The sequence below is a fragment of the Rana temporaria genome, chromosome 6 (assembly GCF_905171775.1).
Source record: "Rana temporaria chromosome 6, aRanTem1.1, whole genome shotgun sequence".
Classification (NCBI taxonomy): Eukaryota; Metazoa; Chordata; class Amphibia; order Anura; family Ranidae; genus Rana; species Rana temporaria.
The window spans coordinates 104,033,413-104,051,789 of record NC_053494.1 but is presented as its reverse complement, the minus strand read 5'-3'; the positions used below and the strand labels follow the sequence as shown (position 1 = coordinate 104,051,789).

The 18,377-nt window shown below is 40.4% G+C and overlaps 1 protein-coding gene across 1 annotated transcript in view; it reads right to left on the bottom strand.

Moving 5' to 3' along the window:
- PFKL (phosphofructokinase, liver type) overlaps positions 1-18,377 on the bottom strand; it is a 158,808-nt gene that overhangs the window by 22,626 nt on the left and 117,805 nt on the right. Inside the window, exons 13-18 of the mRNA XM_040357096.1 lie at positions 15,695-15,841; positions 14,374-14,444; positions 10,769-10,856; positions 5,518-5,670; positions 3,918-4,082; positions 2,948-3,009 (exon numbers count right to left, since the gene is read on the bottom strand). Of these exons, the coding sequence (XP_040213030.1) occupies positions 2,948-3,009; positions 3,918-4,082; positions 5,518-5,670; positions 10,769-10,856; positions 14,374-14,444; positions 15,695-15,841 (686 nt within the window). The remainder of the gene's footprint in view (positions 1-2,947; positions 3,010-3,917; positions 4,083-5,517; positions 5,671-10,768; positions 10,857-14,373; positions 14,445-15,694; positions 15,842-18,377) is intronic.

Below are 18,377 nucleotides of genomic sequence, written 5' to 3'. Positions count from 1 at the left end.
AAACAAAAAATTGCTAGCAATGATGATATAAGTAACTATTGAAACCACAGTATCAAACAATAAGATAAACTTGTGTGTGATCTTAATTCATGCATCAAAACATGAATGTGATCACATAAATATTATGATATTAATGACCATGTTCAGCAACACAAACCCATGTGTGACCAGATATGTAAAAAAGAAAAACGCAACGCTAATTCCAATTGTGATAGAACCGTTTTTATTTAATATTCGTTTGGATATATTTTTACTTCAATTCCATTATTCATCATTTGGATTTACACTATTGTGGAGGCTGTTTGCTCTCCTTTTTATACCTTGAATACAATACGATCATCTGGAGGAGACATATTTTGGAGAGCCATGTTCACAATCGCCCACTGTTTGGAGCATTAGCCATTTCCATAATTACTGGCGTTTTGGATTGCTCACCGGCTTACAGAGGAGGGGATTGAATGGTTCCGTCCTTGGAGCTTAACTGACCGTCTCCAGTTCCATGCCTGACAGATCCAACACCATATGGCGAGTTGGGTCCACTACTTCGGGTAAGAGTACCTTTTTCTCTCTCCCATTCCTGGAAGGTGAAGGCACTCCCGGGTGTATTTATCCGCTGTTCATCACATCTACCCAGGAGACTGTCAGACATCTGCAGTAACAGTGCATCTTCCACATAGGTCACCGTTTACCTCTGATGCCTTAACTTCTATGGACTATCACGTTATTAGTTTCTATCACAATTGGAATTAGCGCTGCATTTGCTTTTTTACATATCTATGGTCACACATGGGTTTGTGTTGCTGAACATAGTCGTTAATATCATAACATTTATGTTATCACATTCATGTTTTGATGTATGAATTAAGATCACACATGAGTTTATCTTATTGTTTAGGATACTGTGGTTTCAAATAGTCACTTATTATATCACCATTGCTAGCAATTTTTTGTTTTAGTGTTTGTGACTTTCTTGTGACTCTATATCGCATAAGGTCCTTTGCATATAAATCACTGTGTGATATGTATATGTTGTGCTCTTTACTATGAGTGAGAGATTTTTCACATCATATTGTTTTGATTATTTAGCTTCTTTTAAAGGTCCTGCTAGGTTGACTTACCTTGCACATTCTCAGCGCTACACTTTTTACTTACCGTATATATTTGTTCACAATTAGTCTTATTGTTGTGTTGGCTGCTCACATTTGGGGCTGGCCCAGTATTTTACCATATCTATCGCTACAGCAATGACTGAGATATCTACTTTCTAATTCAGCAACGTACTGGTACTTCACTGGTCGGCAAGTGGTTAAAAGTGATACATGTAAACCCAAGAGAACACACGCCCCTTAATGGAAGTACTGATTTAATACCACAGTATTCAGGGTTTGACAAATTTGCTTGGAATCTAGGAGCCAGCTAAAAAAGTTAGGAGCCAGAAAACGCACCCCGTCCCGACGAGCTTGCGAGCAGAAGCGAACACATACGTGAGCAGTGCCCGCATATGTAAACGGTGTTCAAACCACACATGTGAGGTATTGCCGCGATTGGTAGAGTGAGAGCAATAATTCTAGCCCTAGACCTCCTCTAACTCAAAACATGCAACCTGTAGATTTTTTTTAAACGTCGCCTATGAACATTTTAAAGGATAAAAGTTTGTCGGCATTCCACGAGCGGACGCAATTTTGAAGCGTGACATGTTGGGTATGAATTTACTCGGCGTAACATTATCTTTCATAATATTACAAAAAATGGGGGTAACTTTACCGTTGTCTTATTTTTTAATTAAAAAAAAAAATGTAATTTTTTCCCAAAAAAGTGCGCTTGTAGGACCGCTGCGCAAATACGGCGTGACAGAAAGTATTGCAACGATCGCCATTTTATTCTCTAGGGTGTTAGGATAAAAAAATATATATAATGTTTGGGGGTTCTAATTAGAGGGAAGAAGATGGCAGTGAAAATAGTGAAAAATGACATTAGAATTGCTGTTTAACTTGTATTGCTTAACTTGTAATACCAACGGCCACCACCAGATGGCGCCAGCTCACACAAGGAAGAGCTGGGGACTTCACAAAAAAAAAAAAAAAAAAAAAAATTTTGGCAACCGGGATTTGTCGAGCCCTGACAGTATTTATGTGTACTATGTCATCTTTGGATCAGGATTCAGGTTCTGCCAATCCGGCTGCCTTGCACAAAGTTCAAAGTGACGTTCTTACAATGTTTAACATTGCTTTGAAACATGATTTTTATAAATGTTTTTCAATATGTGAAAGATGAAAAAAATGAGGATAAAACGATGCAAGGCATCAATATTGTTGTATCCAAGTCTATTTAGGTTTATTAAAAGATATCAAAGTAATATTAAGCACTTAATGACTTCACAAATTTGCCCCCTTAATGACAAGGCCATTTTTTGCGATACGGTACTGCATTGCTTTAACTGACAATTGCACGTTCGTGCTACGTTGTACCCAGTAAGCAAGTGGTTAATGAAAGGAATACAAATATTCAAAGTGTCTATTTATTATAAGAAGTTAAACTTTAGTAATTGGGAGAATTAGTTGAAAAAATATTTGAATTGAGTAGGAATTCAGCAACAAATGTTATAGCTGTGGAAAACCTCAAATAAAAAGGTTATATAAAAACAAGAGTTTGGACACAGTGATCAATAGTACTCTAAACAAATCAATGTACCATATTTCAAAAGTTAGACTTCAAAAGCTGCAAAACAAATGCTGAATTAGGCTGCATGGTGGCTCCTTAGGTTAGGACAGGTGCCTTGCAGCACTAGGGCACTATTCTTGCAAAGTTTGATCTACATCTTTTGGGCGCTTCCATTTTCTCCCTCAATCCACATCCATACTTACAGGTTAAACTGCTTTCACAATGACTATGCTACTAAATTAAATGAAATGAAATTAAATAATAAAAAAAAAAATAGTACATATACCTCAGCACAAGTCCTCTTTGAATATCAGTCTTCATTTTGTCGGTCAAGTGGTCCACATTAGACTAAAAATGATGGAGAACGCATATTAGGAATAATAAGATTTGTATGCAAATTGGAAAAGGCAAAAAATGAAGTATATAATGTATAGCACATTGCCAACACACAGTTACCAAAGCATGCACTGCAATATCTAAAAAGTTTGCCAGAATTGCTTCTTCCATTCACGCAGGAACCTACATTTTCAATATTACAGAATTTTAACTGTTACAGTATCACTTTAGAACAGGGGTCTCCAATCTTTTTAAACAAAGGGCCGATTTATTATTCTTCAGGCTTTAGGGGGGCTGGACCAGCAGGAGTGAATTTTTAAAATTTTACTCATTGCTCCCAGTCCGGGCGCCGCCATCCTCACTTAAGGAAACAGGCAGTGAAGCCTTGCGGCTTCACTGCCAGTTTCCTACTGCGCATGCGCAAGTCGCGCGGCTCTTTGTGAATGGGCACACTGTCCTCTGTGTCCCAGAAGGCAGCGCGCCTCCATTTCCCAGGAGGCAACGCGAGGAGAACACAGACATTCACTGTGGAAGAGGAAGAGGCAGATTAGGACGATCTGCCTAGTAACAGCCATTTCTGGTAAGTATTTTTTTTTTGCCTTTTTGGCCATTTTTCTTTTTTATTAGGGTGGACCTCCACTTTAACTTTTCATGGCTGTGCTCCTCTGAAATGTTTTGTCCTGCCTATGGGCCTTAATCACAGATCTCTATGATTAAGCCCCATAGGCAGGTCAAAATATGTCAGAGGAGCATAGCCAGGAGGAGTACAGACTAAGCTGTAGCTTTACCCCTCTATATAGTGGCTGGGTTCCGATGGGATGGGGCATGGATGAGCTTGTTTGAATGTTGGTACCTGATCTGTACTTTGGACTGCAGGGGTCACAGCCAAATGGTAGTTGTCCCAAACCATTACAGCTCACCTTAAGATCATGGATGTTAAACCGGTCTTCGTAAACATAAGCAGCATCAGCACCAACAGCTATTCCTGTCACTGTAGCAAGGTAGCCACAGTATCCACCCATAGTTTCTACGATGAACACACGCCTCTTTGTTCCAGAAGCAGATTGTTTAATACGGTCACAGCTCTATTCAAATAAAAAAAAAAAAAAGTATGTTGAATTCATATAAACTAACAGACACAAGGGACATATTTAGAGTTTTTTTAGTACACTCAGATGTTTTATTTGCAACAGGTGGAGAAAAAAAATGTATGTATGTATGTATGTATATATATATATATATATATATATATATATATATATACACACACACACATACACACACACACACACACACACACACATACACTAATAATAATAATAATAAAAAAAAAAAAACACAACAACACACACACACACAGGGGTTTTGAAATGAAAGACTCACGTAGTCAGATTAGTACCAATTGCACAGATGTACACAGGAAAATGTCTTTTGGCACACTGACTTATGAAGGTCAGTGCTCCCTGTGACTGTGCATCCAGCCTTGTGCTGCCATCTGTCGGCATGTTACAAATCTAGTCTCAAAACTTTTTGTTGCCACCTCATACACACACACACACACACACACACACACACACACACACACACACACACACACACATTATATATATACACACACACATACATACATTCACTGTATTAGCTCATCGCTTATTAGCTTTACCCTCATTGTGGAACAGAAGCCCAGTTAGGGAACCATTTGTTGACTAATAATTTTGCAAATACTTATCATGAATGATACATATGCTCCTGTGCCTACATCAGAGCACTGGTTATCAAACTGATAGCAGGTTTTGACAGGTTCTTTCAGGTACACACATAATGGTGGCGTCTGCCACTGTAGTACATACTAAATGAGCATCTCTTTACTTAATTGAAATCCTGAAAAGCGTACCTTCCTTCTTAGGACATACAAATTGTTATAGCACATTACTGTGACTTGTAAAATGTAGCAGAATAGCAAAGCTCAAAACGATTATTCCATTTTACTATAGGAGAGCTTCATTCCTCTTAACTCTACACTAAGCACATTGTTAAAAATGTATGCAAATGAGGGTACAAATTAGCACAATGGAGACCCATTAACAGTCTTGCGATTGCTAGAAATTCGAATGGACATCGCGTTCTCTATGTGAGCATTAGATGCCTGTAAAACTAAATAAGGTGTCATCCAGATCATTCGATGGCATCTGCATTCACTGTACAAGCATCAAAATGCTCAAGGCTGCAATAATCAATTATAGCAGTGATCAGGAGCCGCTGGGACCAGTTGCCATTACAAAATGATGAGATAAATTCCAGCACCATTTTAAGACTCAAGTAGGTAAATAAGCCAGCCTAAGAGAGAAAAACATACAGCATTTACAATTTTTATGGTATGAAAAACATCAACAAGAAAGCTTACACAACAAAAACCCTAGTGTGCACACATCGAATCTATATTTCCCTATCAATAAAGCCTGAACCTCTGGAATTTGGGGATTTTTAAGAAACATTATAAAAAAGGTAAAAATATATCACCTCCATGGCAGCATTGACAGCTGTATCCGAGCCAATACTAAAGTCAGTGCCAGGAACATTGTTGCTGATAGTTGCAGGAATGACGCACATAATCATACAAAGTTCCTCATATTGTTCCCGAGCCTCAACCAGCTGCAACACTCCTTCATAAGCCTGCCAAAATAATAAAAAAAAAACACAACACAAATAGGATCACTGAAACTGCATTTTTACTTTTCCTAGTTGAAAAAAATAAATCGTAAATCTGTATTTAAAGCGACTGAAAAAACATGTAAAAGGGTCAAAAATTAAAAGGTCATTATACGGTTGTAATTTTTCACATCAGTAAATAAGAATGCTTCTTTGTGCTCTATTGTATTGCTGTATATAAGATTTAGTATGCATTCGCAATCCATATAGTCCTGACAGAAAAAATTATTAGCATCAGCTTAACTTGGGCATCATCCTTTCAATATAATGAGATCTTTACTGTAGCTCATTGACACATGTCAAAGTGGGGTTTGCCTAAAAAAATACGAATTAGTTTTAAGTTTTATTAATTGTGGCATTTTAAAAACAATTCTGTATAATTAAAGTAGAATTACTGCATAACGCTGAGTAAAAACATCCCATTCCAACTCCTGCTACCTATGTGATCTAACCTGTGTTAAAAATATACTTGCCTATTTTCAGTCTGCTCTGGTCTGGTCACGTGAGCTCCTGTGTCAGTGAGCGTCTAGAGGGGAGAGTTGAGCACTGAAAAACGGCTGGAAATTCTAACAGCTGTGATGTCACCTGTCACCTACAGGTCCCAATGTCCCAGCTGTTAGTGCTCCTTACTTTCCCCTGAAGCAGCTGTTGAAACAGAGGGGACTGAGCTATGGGAATACACAACCAGACCAAAGCAAGCTGTTAAAATATAAAAACATTATTTTATTTTTTTACACAGGTTAGACAGCACAGGCAGTAAGGGGGGGGGGGGGCATTTTTCATGTAAAAGCAGAAATTCTACTTTAAAGAAAAGGTTTAGATTTAAAAAATAAGTAAAAAATAACTCTACAGATGTAGTAGAATAACACAATGAATGCCAAGACGTGATTTGACAAAGGGCCACGCCCAAAACACTTTGTCATGACGGTAGCTTCCATCTCCACTCTAGTCACGCTTGTGTTCCATCCCCTGCCCAAGCCTCGCTCTGAATGAGTGACATCACACCCGGGCCAATGGCCTCAGGACACTGGCTGCAAGGCTGCCCCAGCTTCTGTTACAGGAGAAGGCTGATCCATTGGATGATTCTCTCTCTACACCCCCAGACATCCATCAGCGAGGTCCTGTCTCCTCTCTACCGGGGTTCCCACACTACTCAGTGTGAGCCGAGCCTTGGAGGCTGAGCCAGCAGCACATAGGATAGAGACATACAGCGAGTTGTTAATTTTCAGGTACTGTGGCTTCGGAATTCACCTTCACCTTGGTTTTAACGAACTGTTGCCTTTAATAAACTTATTGCTGTTTTACTGAACTATCCATTTGGTGTCACCTGACCTTTACTTATGTATATGTGTCATCTGAACATATTTCCAGTGGTCCTCTAAGCTCCATTGGTGACATTTTGGATTATGATCTACAGCTGTAGTGACATCACATTCCTGTAATGAAGTGGGTTCTATGTCATGCAGGCAGCTAAACCATGCAAAAAATCTTTGTGTGCAGGTTGCCTGGTCCATTTTCGGATGCTAAATGTCTGGCGCTGCAAGGGTTAAAAGCTTGAGGCTTTTTTTTTTATTATTATTATAAATATATAAAAAAAATACAATAAGAGTTGGGTGATAGCATAGCCACTAATGACCTCTTACACGTTTTGGGTTGGGGGGGGGGGGGGTAAAAATATATATTTTTTTTATAATGCAATAAGAGTTGGGCGATAGTGGTCACTAATGGCCTCTTATATATTCCCGGTTTAAGGGGGAATAAATTAACCCTTTTTTTATACACGGGTATATAGGAGGTTATGGTAGAATTAAAGTGGTTGTAAACCCCCACCCGGAAGTAACACCTACAGGTAAGCCTAGATTAAGGCTTACCTGTAGGTGTTTGCAATATTTGCCAATAGGTGTGCGCCGTAGACAACTGTGCAGGCGCAGTAAAAGCCCCGTTCATAAAACGGCAATGCCGTATTTGCCGGCTCCCGCGCATGCACGGGAGTGACGTCATCGCCACTCCGGTCAATTACAGCTCCGATACCCGGAAGTAACCTTCCAGGTATCTGAAGAGATGTCTGCGGCCGGAGGAGGAGACGAGGACGGCTTAGATTCTAAGGTAAGTAATGCATAATGAGCTAGTATGCTAGTCATACTAGCTCATTATGGCTTTGTCTTGCAGTTTTTTTTTTCAAGGGTTTACAACCACTTTAAGGACAATAGGATTCGAAGTAGAAGAGGTGATAATTTCTCTCCATTTCTGTTTTGTGTTTTCTCTCCCTCTCTCTTTGTTTTTCTTTAGGGTGGGTGGGTCAAGCATGTCAGTCTTTGGAATAGAATATATAGGATTGTTTTGTATTTATGTTGTTTTTTTAATGAACTATTGAATAGAAGGTTGTATAATAATGAATATGTGGAATACAATAAATAAAATAAAATGCGATAAAAAAAACAAAAAAAAAAACCTTGAGGACTTCAGGCATGCCTGCTGTGAAGATGACCACTCCCTCCTCTTCCAATGAGAGAAGTTCAATGATAGGAAGCAGACTGAGCACCTTGCACAGAAGATTTCTACATATTCAGCTGCCTACATGATGCGGGACATATTTTATTACAGGGAAGTAATGTCACCAAAGCATGGTCAAGCATTTGTCTGAACCCTACAATTCTGAGATTCACAACCACACATTGTAAGAGTTTTGCCCCGTAAACACGATCGGAAATTCCGACAGAAAAAGTCTGATGTGAGCTTTTGAACGGAAATTCCGACCGCGTGTATGCTCCATCGGACTTCTGCTTTCAGAATTTCCGACAAAAGATTTAGAGCTGGTTCTCAAATTTTCAGACGGAAAAATTCCTATCCGAAAATCCAATCGTCTGTAGCAATTCCGACGCATGTTCAGAAACAATTCGACGCATGCTCGGAAGCGTTGAACTTCATTTTCTTGGCTCGTCGTAGTGTTGTACGTCACCGCGTTCTTGACGGACAAAAGTTCAGAGAACTTGTGTGACCGTGTGTATGCAAGCCAAGCGTGAGCAGAATTCTGTCGGAAAAAACATCCAAGGTTTTTCCGATGGAAAATCTGATCGTGTGTATGCTGCATTTCTGCTTCAGTGAGAGCATTCCGTTGCCGTTTTTGGTGATGCAGATGATCAAGGACAGGTTCACACCAGATGCAGTCCTGTGCTTTTTTATTCTGCATATAAAAAAAAACGCATTGACACTGTTACATGGATTCCAATGGTCCAAGTTCCCACCTGTGAAGTGCATTCCAGTTCAGCCAACAAAATAAGAACATGCTGCATTTTTTCTGTATGGAACTACACTGGAATGTGGAAAAACAATGGGGGGGGGGGGGGGGACACACATGTTCATTTAGAAATGCATCTGGATCACAAAAAAGTGTGGTGGGAATCAGCCCTGAATCTATAACACAAAACACATACAGTACGTGCAATGCAAAACTGTAAAATCTCAGCTGCAAGTTTCTCCCCCTCTGAGCTGAACTTTTTTCCATTCTTTTCCAAAAAAATTGTATACAGTTTCTGATCAGACTTGTGAAGCACAAAATAAAGAGGAGGGAGAGCAAGTGAGGGTGAGAGCTTTGGGAGACAGGAGGAAGGGTGGAGGAGGGGGGGCTCAGGCCAACGATTCATGAAGAGGAGATAGCTGCTGTTTCAAAGTTCCCGCCCACACATCCTCTTCACGTGCATAGCACAGCCATGGGAATTGGAGTGAGGGGGAGGGTGGGAGCAGGAGTAGATTGAGGCTTCCTGATCTCCTGTTTTTGCAGAGGTGTTGGGGGGGGCAGGACTGCACTGGCTGGGCTGTGAGAATGTTAGACTCATGCAGCCATGACACATGCAGCCCTAACTGCTGCACCCAGTAAGTATCTCGGGGCTATGTTCCCCAGATTCGGGGCTATAGCCCCAGCAGCCACCACCTAGTGGTGCCACTGTTTCTGTGAATGGCAGACACTGGGTGATTGTGTGCATTTAGATATTGTTGAGTCCACCTGTAGACTCCACTCTATCTTTATTGGTTGCTGTTAAAGGAGTTCTCTGACCTAAAAGTTTTAACCCCCGCTGTGCCCGGGCTGTAAAAAAATAGAAAAGAAACTGTCACTTACCTGCCTACGATCCCCCGTTGTTCCGCTATCGCCGTCCCGTTCTCCGGTCCCGGGCCCCTTCCGCTTCCTGTGTGTCGGTGACTCATAGTGCGCTCAGCCTATCAGCGGCCGCAGCAATGTCCCGTCGCGGCCACTGATAGGCTGAGCGCACTATGAGTCACCGACACACAGGAAGCGGAAGAGACCGGGACCGGAGAACGGGACGGCGATATCGGAACAACGGGGGATCGTAGGCAGGTAAGTGACAGTTTATTTTCTATTTTTTTACAGCCCGGGCACAGCGGGGTTTAAAACTTTTAGGTCAGAGAACTCCTTTAAATATTTCTCTTTGGTTCTTAAAGGATCACTTATACTGAAGTATAAATGCAGGTTTTGTGAGCAATAATCAGATGTGGCTGGATTAAGAATAGAGAGTAAAGCCTTTAAATGTCGTGAATATATGGACCTTAACAAGTAGCTGGTTTAAAAGAAGATATGGCACTTTATAGGGGAATTTATAAAAAAGAGCTCAATTAAAGAACACATTTTTATGAATATTGTGCTAGTCTGCTACAAATATTGATCCTAAATTCCAAAAATGCTGAAGACAAGGCCTGAGCATTTTGTGTCAACTTTCCAGATGCTGTAGGAAATTCTAAAATTCAGCAATCTTGTTAGAGGAAAAAGACACCACCTTTTGATGCAATAAATAACATTTACTGCAATCAAGTACTCCATTTGGTTATACTCAGCAAAATGTCCACTTTTTTTCTGCCATTCTGTATGTTTAAATATTAGGTTGGCTTTCCAGAGGGGTTTCACCAACAACAATAAAAAAAGTTAATTTTTTTTTTTTTTTTTTTTACAGTTCAGGGCTTAATTTTTAGTACAATACACAACTTCCAATTTAGTTGCTTATTTGGAATTACCCTTCCATACGGAAGTATTTTGGAATGCTGCACTTACCTCAAACCCTCCAATAACCAAGAGAGACTGGATGTTATATTTTCTAATGTTTTCTACAATCTGGGGTAGACAAGTCTTTGGAATTGTTCTTAAAAGTAAAACAGAGAGCCATTTATTAATCAATTTTTTCAGTGATGACATATACAGTGCAGAGCAACAAAATAAAGGAAACATACTTTCAAGAAAATCACATGCAGGTTTTAAAAAAGGTGTTTGACTCATTGGCGATTACCTTTTTTATATTAGGTGGAAACATATTTATATAAATATCAAAACCATATTTTTCTTGATAAACTTAGGCTGCATTCACACCTGAGCGACAAAACGCCTGAAGCGCGACGCTCAGATACGCTGAAGGGGAGATATAACATTAATCTCTATGGAGATGGTTCACATCTCCACGCCGAATGCCGAAACGCTGATCGCGTGAAGATCAAACAAGTCCTGGACCCTTTTTTGTCGCGCGTATTCAGGCAGCTTCGGCGTTCGGCATAGCCGACAATGACCTGTTAAAAAAATGCGGTTAAAAACGCTGCGTTTTGTCGCAGCAAATCGCGGTACAAACCGCTGCAATTTGTCGCAGCAAATCGCGATACAAAACGCAGCGCTAAGGTGTGAATGCAGCCTTAGCGTCTGTGGATCTTTCCATATGTACTATAATCAACCATATTGGATGGAGGACTTTTAAGCATGGACTACACTATGGTTTAGCAATGGACATTAAAGGATTTCAAATCATGTGTACTATTACTCAAGATAAGGTTACTATATACCATACTACTAATGTGGGTGACATGTCTAGGCTGCCTAGACTGATCTGAATTACACAGAACTGTTACTATAAAAACAATGTCTAATTTTAAGATGAAACGTTTCGCATAACCTCTTTGTTCATACGCTTTACAGCGTATTAGCAAAAGGATATTATGGACATTTTTTTATCAGTAAGGCATGTAGGTTTCACAATTTGTATTTTATTTAGTAAAGCATGGCACATCTTAGCTCAGTGGCAAGTGACATGGAACACCACAATTATATTCCATTTAAACTCTGGATTGCCATAAACTACTCAAATTCAAATTGCTTCACAGATTTAAGCGTGGGTTGCAAAACTCAGCTCTAAAAAGGGACTAAAAAAAATATCTAAACCCAATATCAAATTTTCCTGGTATGTGCCTGTTGTGAACACAATAAACGCGCCCTAATGACTGTGCCTGTTGAAAAATTATCCCGTTCTCTTTGTATTGCTTCCTTTGTGAAAAAATCCTGGTGTTCCTGCCAGTCCCTCTGCTTTAATAAAAAAATAAATACAAAAAAAACAAAAAAAAACTGACCACACTAGGCATGTGAGCACAGTGTCTAGCTGTACTGGGAACTGAGCTTTCTCTCGTCCAATGATTAGACTTTACCTGACAACCCCCCCAATCCCTCTTACTGCACAGCCATTTACTGGGAAGACCAGTGTGATGTTTCTACTCCCCCAGCCCTTATGCAGCTGAGACCAGAGATTATTTGATCACTTATGAAAAAACAAACACCTTTTTTTTTTTTTGTTCCTTTTTAGATCTATGCACAAATGTTTTGCCTTTCATGTTCATTTTAAACAAAAGAAAATAAGTCATCAGAACACTTCACGGATCTGAATCTTGCAAAGCCTAACTGGACCTTTTGCCAATGGTTGATGTACAGAACACCTTCATTTTTATTTTATTTTTTACATACACATATTTGTTAATAGGAGAAGCAAACAGTAGGTAGTGTTCTGTTAAGAGAAGAGAAAACACAAGCGCCTCTAGGTTAGAACTGTAAACAGTTCAATGAGATACAGGTGCAATATCCAATTTACATGGAGGTTAGGGAAGTAAGGCACGAGTCCATTCACACTGGCGTGGCAGTCACTGTAGAAGAGCAACGTTCCAAAAATTCATCACGCCCAAAACCACATTCCAGCCCTCACCATCGGCCTGATACAAGCCTCGGTTTCACCGCCGTGGTCCCAGAGATCCTGCTGGCTCGGATTTCTCCCCAACAGGCGAAAATCAGCTGTTTGGAACATCGCTCTGCAGTAAGCCCAACGCCAGTGTGGATGGACTCATGCCTTACTTCCCTAACCTCCATGTAATTGGATATTGCACCTGTATCTGATTAAAATGTTTACAGTTCTAACCTAGAGGCGCCTGGGTTTCTCTTCTCTTTGCATATCTGGAGTGATAATTAAACAAGTTCAAACAATTTCCAATGCACAGACAGTGTAATTGAATACAATACCATGCGCAATGAACATTCTTCACAGCGTCGGAGTCTGCTTTCAACTTCCCCCTCAAAGGCTGCCAAGGTTGTTTGAACGGTTAACCTCTTAAGGAGCGGCCCATGTAGATATATGTCGGCAGAATGGCACATACAGGCATAATCATGTACCTGAACGTGGCCCTTTAAATGCCTGCCATGTGGTCACAAGTGCGCCACCGGCGGTGCGCTTGTGACCCGGCCGCCTTCCCCGTGAGTCGGACCGCAGGTCCCGCGGACTCGATCGCCGCGGGGATCCCTGCAATCGTCTCACGGAGGTATAGAGCGGGGAGATGCTTGTGTAAACAAGCATCTCCCCGCTCTGCTTAGTGACAATGACACTGATCTCCGCTCCGTGTACTCGGAGCGGAGATCAGTGTCATGTGAGACACAGCACATCCCCCCTACAGTAAGAAACACTCAATAGGGAACACTTAACCCCTACAGTGCCACCTAGTGGTTAACCCCTTCACTGCCATCTTCACAGTAACCAGTGCGTTTTTATAGCACTGATTGCTGTAAAAATGAATAATCGCCGCCATTACTAGTAAAAAAAAAAAAGATTTTTTTTTAAAAAAATGCCATAAAACTATCCCCTATTTTGTAGATACTATAATTTTATCGCAAACCAATCAATACACGCTTATTGCGATTTTTTTTTACCAAAAATATGTAGAAGAATACGTATCGGCCTAAACGGAGGAAAACTTTTTTTATATATATTTTTGGGGGATATTTATTATAGCAAAAAGATATTGCATTTTTTTTTCAAAATTGTCACTATTTTTGTTTATAGCGCAAAAAAAAAAAAAAACCCAGCAGAGGTGATCAAATACCACCAAAAGAAAGCTCTATTAATGGGGAAAAAAAAAAAAAAAAATGGATGTCAATTTTGTTTGGGAGCCATGTCGCACGACCGCGCAATTGTCAGTTAAAGCGACGCAGTGCCGAATCAAAAAAAGTGGCCTTGTCTTTGACCACCCAAATGGTCTGGGGCTGAAGTGGTTGAAGTAATCTATACAGGTCCCCCCCTTCTACATTCCTCCCCCTCTATATATACACAGAGTATCCACTTTAAGGACTTATAGATGGACGAATGTATTAAATCTCATACTATTTAGTAGCACCACTACCCATTTTTGTGTCTATGAGTGTTCTGTTAAGGTAGTGTATAGTTAATACTACTTTTGAAATGAATCAGTTGTTTATTGATACTAAATCATACAAAACCTTGATTGAAGCTACATTAGAACATCATAACTTCTTTATTACAGCAAAATATACAGTGTCCAATTATAATTTTTGGCATACAGGCTCACCTTTTTGTCCCTAGCATTGAACCACCGCGTCCTAACCATCCAGCAACATCATGCCAGCTGACTTCCTGAATCTTGAATAAAAAAAAAAAAAGGACAGACAGTGGTGTTTAGAACATAAATAATAGTGGTTGTAAACCCTTACATATACCCACTGAAGTGACTTGCCTCAGGTGGTACACAGAGGCACTCTTCACATACAGTACAGACCAAAAGTTTGGACACACCTTCTCATTCAAAGAGTTTTCTTTATTTTCATAACTATGAAAATTGTAGATGTACACTGAAGGCATCAAAACTATAAATTAACACATGTGGAATTAAACATAACAAAAAAGTGTGAAACAACTGAAAATATATTTCATATTCTAGGTTCTTCAAAGTAGCCACCTTTTGCTTTGATTACTGCTTGGCACACTCTTGATGAGCTTCAAGAGGTAGTCACCTGGCACAGCACCCCATCACTCCTTGGTCAAATAGGAGTGATGGGGTGCTGTGCCTCGTCCTTACACAGCCTGGAGGTGTGTTTGGGGTCATTGTCCTGTTGAAAAATAAATGATGGTCCAACTAAAACGCAAACCGGATGGAATAGCATGCCGCTGCAAGATGCTGTGGTAGCCATGCTGGTTCAGTATGCCTTCAATTTTGAATAAACCCCCACAGTGTCACCAGCAAAGCACCCCCACACCATCACGCCTCCTCCTCCATGCTTCACGGTGGGAACCAGGCATGTAGAGTCCATCCGTTCACCTTTTCTGCATCGCACAAAGACACAGGGGTTGGAACCAAAGATCTCAAGTTTGGACTCATCAGACCAAAGCACAGATTTCCACTGGTCTAATGTCCATTCCTTGTGTTCTTTAGCCCAAACAAGTCTCTTCTGCTTGTTGCCTTTCTTTAGCAGTGGTTTCCTAGCAGATATTCTACCATGAAGGCCTGATTCACACAGTCTCCTCTTAACAGTTCTAGAGATGTGTCTGCTGCAAAAGGTGGCTACTTTGAAGAACCTAGAATATGAAATATATTTTCAGTTTTCACTTTTTTTGTTATGTATAATTCCACATGTGTTAATTCATAGTTTTGATGCCTTTAGCGTGACTCTACAATTTTCATAGTCATGAAAATAAAGAAAACTCTTTGAATGAGAAGGTGTGTCCAAACTTTTGGTCTGTACTGTATATGGATCGAAATTCGGGCGCTTCCTGATGAACCGGCTGAATTTCGATCCATGTATGGCCAAGCTTTAGCCCCCCTTTATATAAAGCAAAACTAGTGGTATGCCAAACACTGCTCATAGGTCAAAAAGAATACATGAAGGAATCACCTGTCCTTTTGAGAGGCCTTCAAATCCATCATACACTATGAAGACTTTGTGACCTTGAGAAATTCCAATTCGTACAGCAGACCGAACAGCTGCATTCATTCCTGCAGCTGGTGCACCAACATTTAAGATTGCCATACTAAAGTTACTCTATGAGGGAAGAAAAAAAAAAAAAAAAAAAAACACACACCCACATCAGAAATTAATCTTACATTAAAAAAAATACCCAGTTTGCATTACACCACATTTGTATGGCTTTCAGAACACTGTCCTTTGTATGCTACAGTGAAGAAAAAAAAATCAGATGATCAGAAAGTATGCAGCCAGGGAAAATGTGCTCATAGGTACAGTATAAACAAATATTTTGACATATTAGCCGACATACATTTCCAGGCATAATGATTACCTTATACATTAAATATCCTGTACAACATAAAAAGGGTAAGATCAGTTTTGGTCAGTATAAGTGGGAGATTCTTGTACCACCTCTCTGCTTTTCTCTTTGGTCTTCACACCTACCTCTTTTCTTTGGCTTCTTTTAAATGTTAAAGTGAAGCTCAAAAAAAAATAATAATTTAGGGTTACATTTTCATTACCTCCAAGGAGGAAAAAAAAATGTTCTTCATACTTACTGCATTTTTCTTTTCCTGAGGAGCTTCATGCCCACCTCAGGGTATGCACCACCCACTGTAAGCCTGTCAGGGACTAATGAATAAATTTGACCCCTCCTCCAGGATGGACTTGCATAGCTAGAGCATTCACACCTGGGTGACTGTGCTGACATGAAGCTTATCAGCAAAGGAAGATTTTGTAAGTATGAAAAACAAATTTTCTGTTAATTTTCCTAAAGGCTGCATGTCAGGAATTAGATGACCAGGGTGGGATGACGTGAAAACAATGTAATTATCGCCTCTGGCTGAGATTACAGTTTTTCCAAAATAAACAGTCTTCAAAGCTAATGGATCTATACAATAATGAGACAAAAGAAAGGTGTGTATGGATGACCACATCCCCTCCTTACAGATCATTTATGGCGAAAATCTACAGGTGGGCTGCCCAAGAGGTTGAGTCTGGGTGAAGTGGTTCACACAAAGGGCAGGCAAACAAACTGGTAGTATAGGCTGCCAACTGCAAAAACTTCTGAAAGTGAGGAGCAATAGGTATGTGGGAAAAATACACATCCTTTAGGTCTATTGAAAGGAGCCAATCCCTGGGCTGCACTTCTTTTAGGATCGTCTGTAAAGACTCCATTTGGAAATGATCCATGTCATGAGGCACTGCTTTTATCACTTCCTGTTGTAAGAGGGTGGTCGCATACGTAAACAAGAGGTTTTTCTTCTGACCTTATGAAGGCAAGATCTGTCAGCATAAATTTTGATCCCGGTCTTTGGTGGAATTTCTAGAAATTACTGAGCTGTATGGTTCTTAACACCCAACAGTTTGGAATACTTATTGCCCATACTCGCCAAAAATGTCTTACCCTGGCCCCTACACAGCAAGTATTGACAGGGGCACCATCAAAACAACTTATGAAATTCTTGACCATTTTCCTCTAGTTGCTTTGGTAATTGCCAAGTCAAGCTCATCCCCAAACAAGGACTGGCCCTCAAAATGGGATCTTGCACCAACCTTGTTTGTGTTAAGCATCACTCGAGTAAGAGACTTTACTATATTAAATTGAGACATACCATAATTAGGGTCTCATAGCAAAACCCCCCAAAAAAACACAAATGGCAGTGGGAAATAAGTCACCAACTGTACTAGTGTGCCTGTCATGCAGAGAGAAGCAGCTCTGGACAACTAAAGATAGAAAACAACCATCTTGAAATGCCTATCATTTGATAAAGAGATTGTTCTGCAAAGCAACCATGTGGACAGAGATTGCCTTGGGGTGGGCTCTAGAACTATCCTGTGTTGGAAAAAATAAAATAGGATTTGTGACTTAATGTCATTGACAGAAACAGCCTTCTTTATTTAGAACCATAGGGTTCAATCGCCCCCTACAGGAGTAGGACACTAGGCAGAAAAAAAAATGGGCAGTCCTAGGTGATATACACCCCCTCTCTGCTATAGGCCTTCAGTTATGTAACAAGCAGCATCAGAAGTATTAACTACATAGAGGGGTGGGTGCTGTATCTGTCAACAAACTCGGAGAAACAGATTTTACGGTAAGTCAAAAGTCCTATTTTCTCATTCGTTCATTGACAGACACAGCCTTCTTTATTCAAAACCATAGGGATGTCCCAAAGCAGTGCCAAACATGAGGGGTGGAGCAGCCAACAAAAAACAGGCCAACCAGACAACCTGGAGCCCACCTGTCCAGCATAAAAAAAAAAATAAAAAAAAAAAAAAAAAAACACCTTCACGAGGGAAAAAACCATCTAGACCACAGTCTGCAGAACCTTGCAGCCAAAAGAAGCATCCAAAGATGTTAGCAAATTCACCTTGTAAAATTTTGTGAAAGTGTGCACCGACGACCAGGTGGCCGCCGTGCAAACTTGTGTCACCGACGCCCGATGAAAGAAGGCCCAGGAGGCACTCAGCTCCCGAGTCGCGTGCACCTTCACCAGGAAGGGAGGAACCCGACACTTGATAGAATAGGCCCGAGTCACTGTCTGCCTGATCCTTCTAGAATTGGTCGGCGAGGAAGCAGATAGCCCCTTCTTTGGTCTGACCGTGATCACGA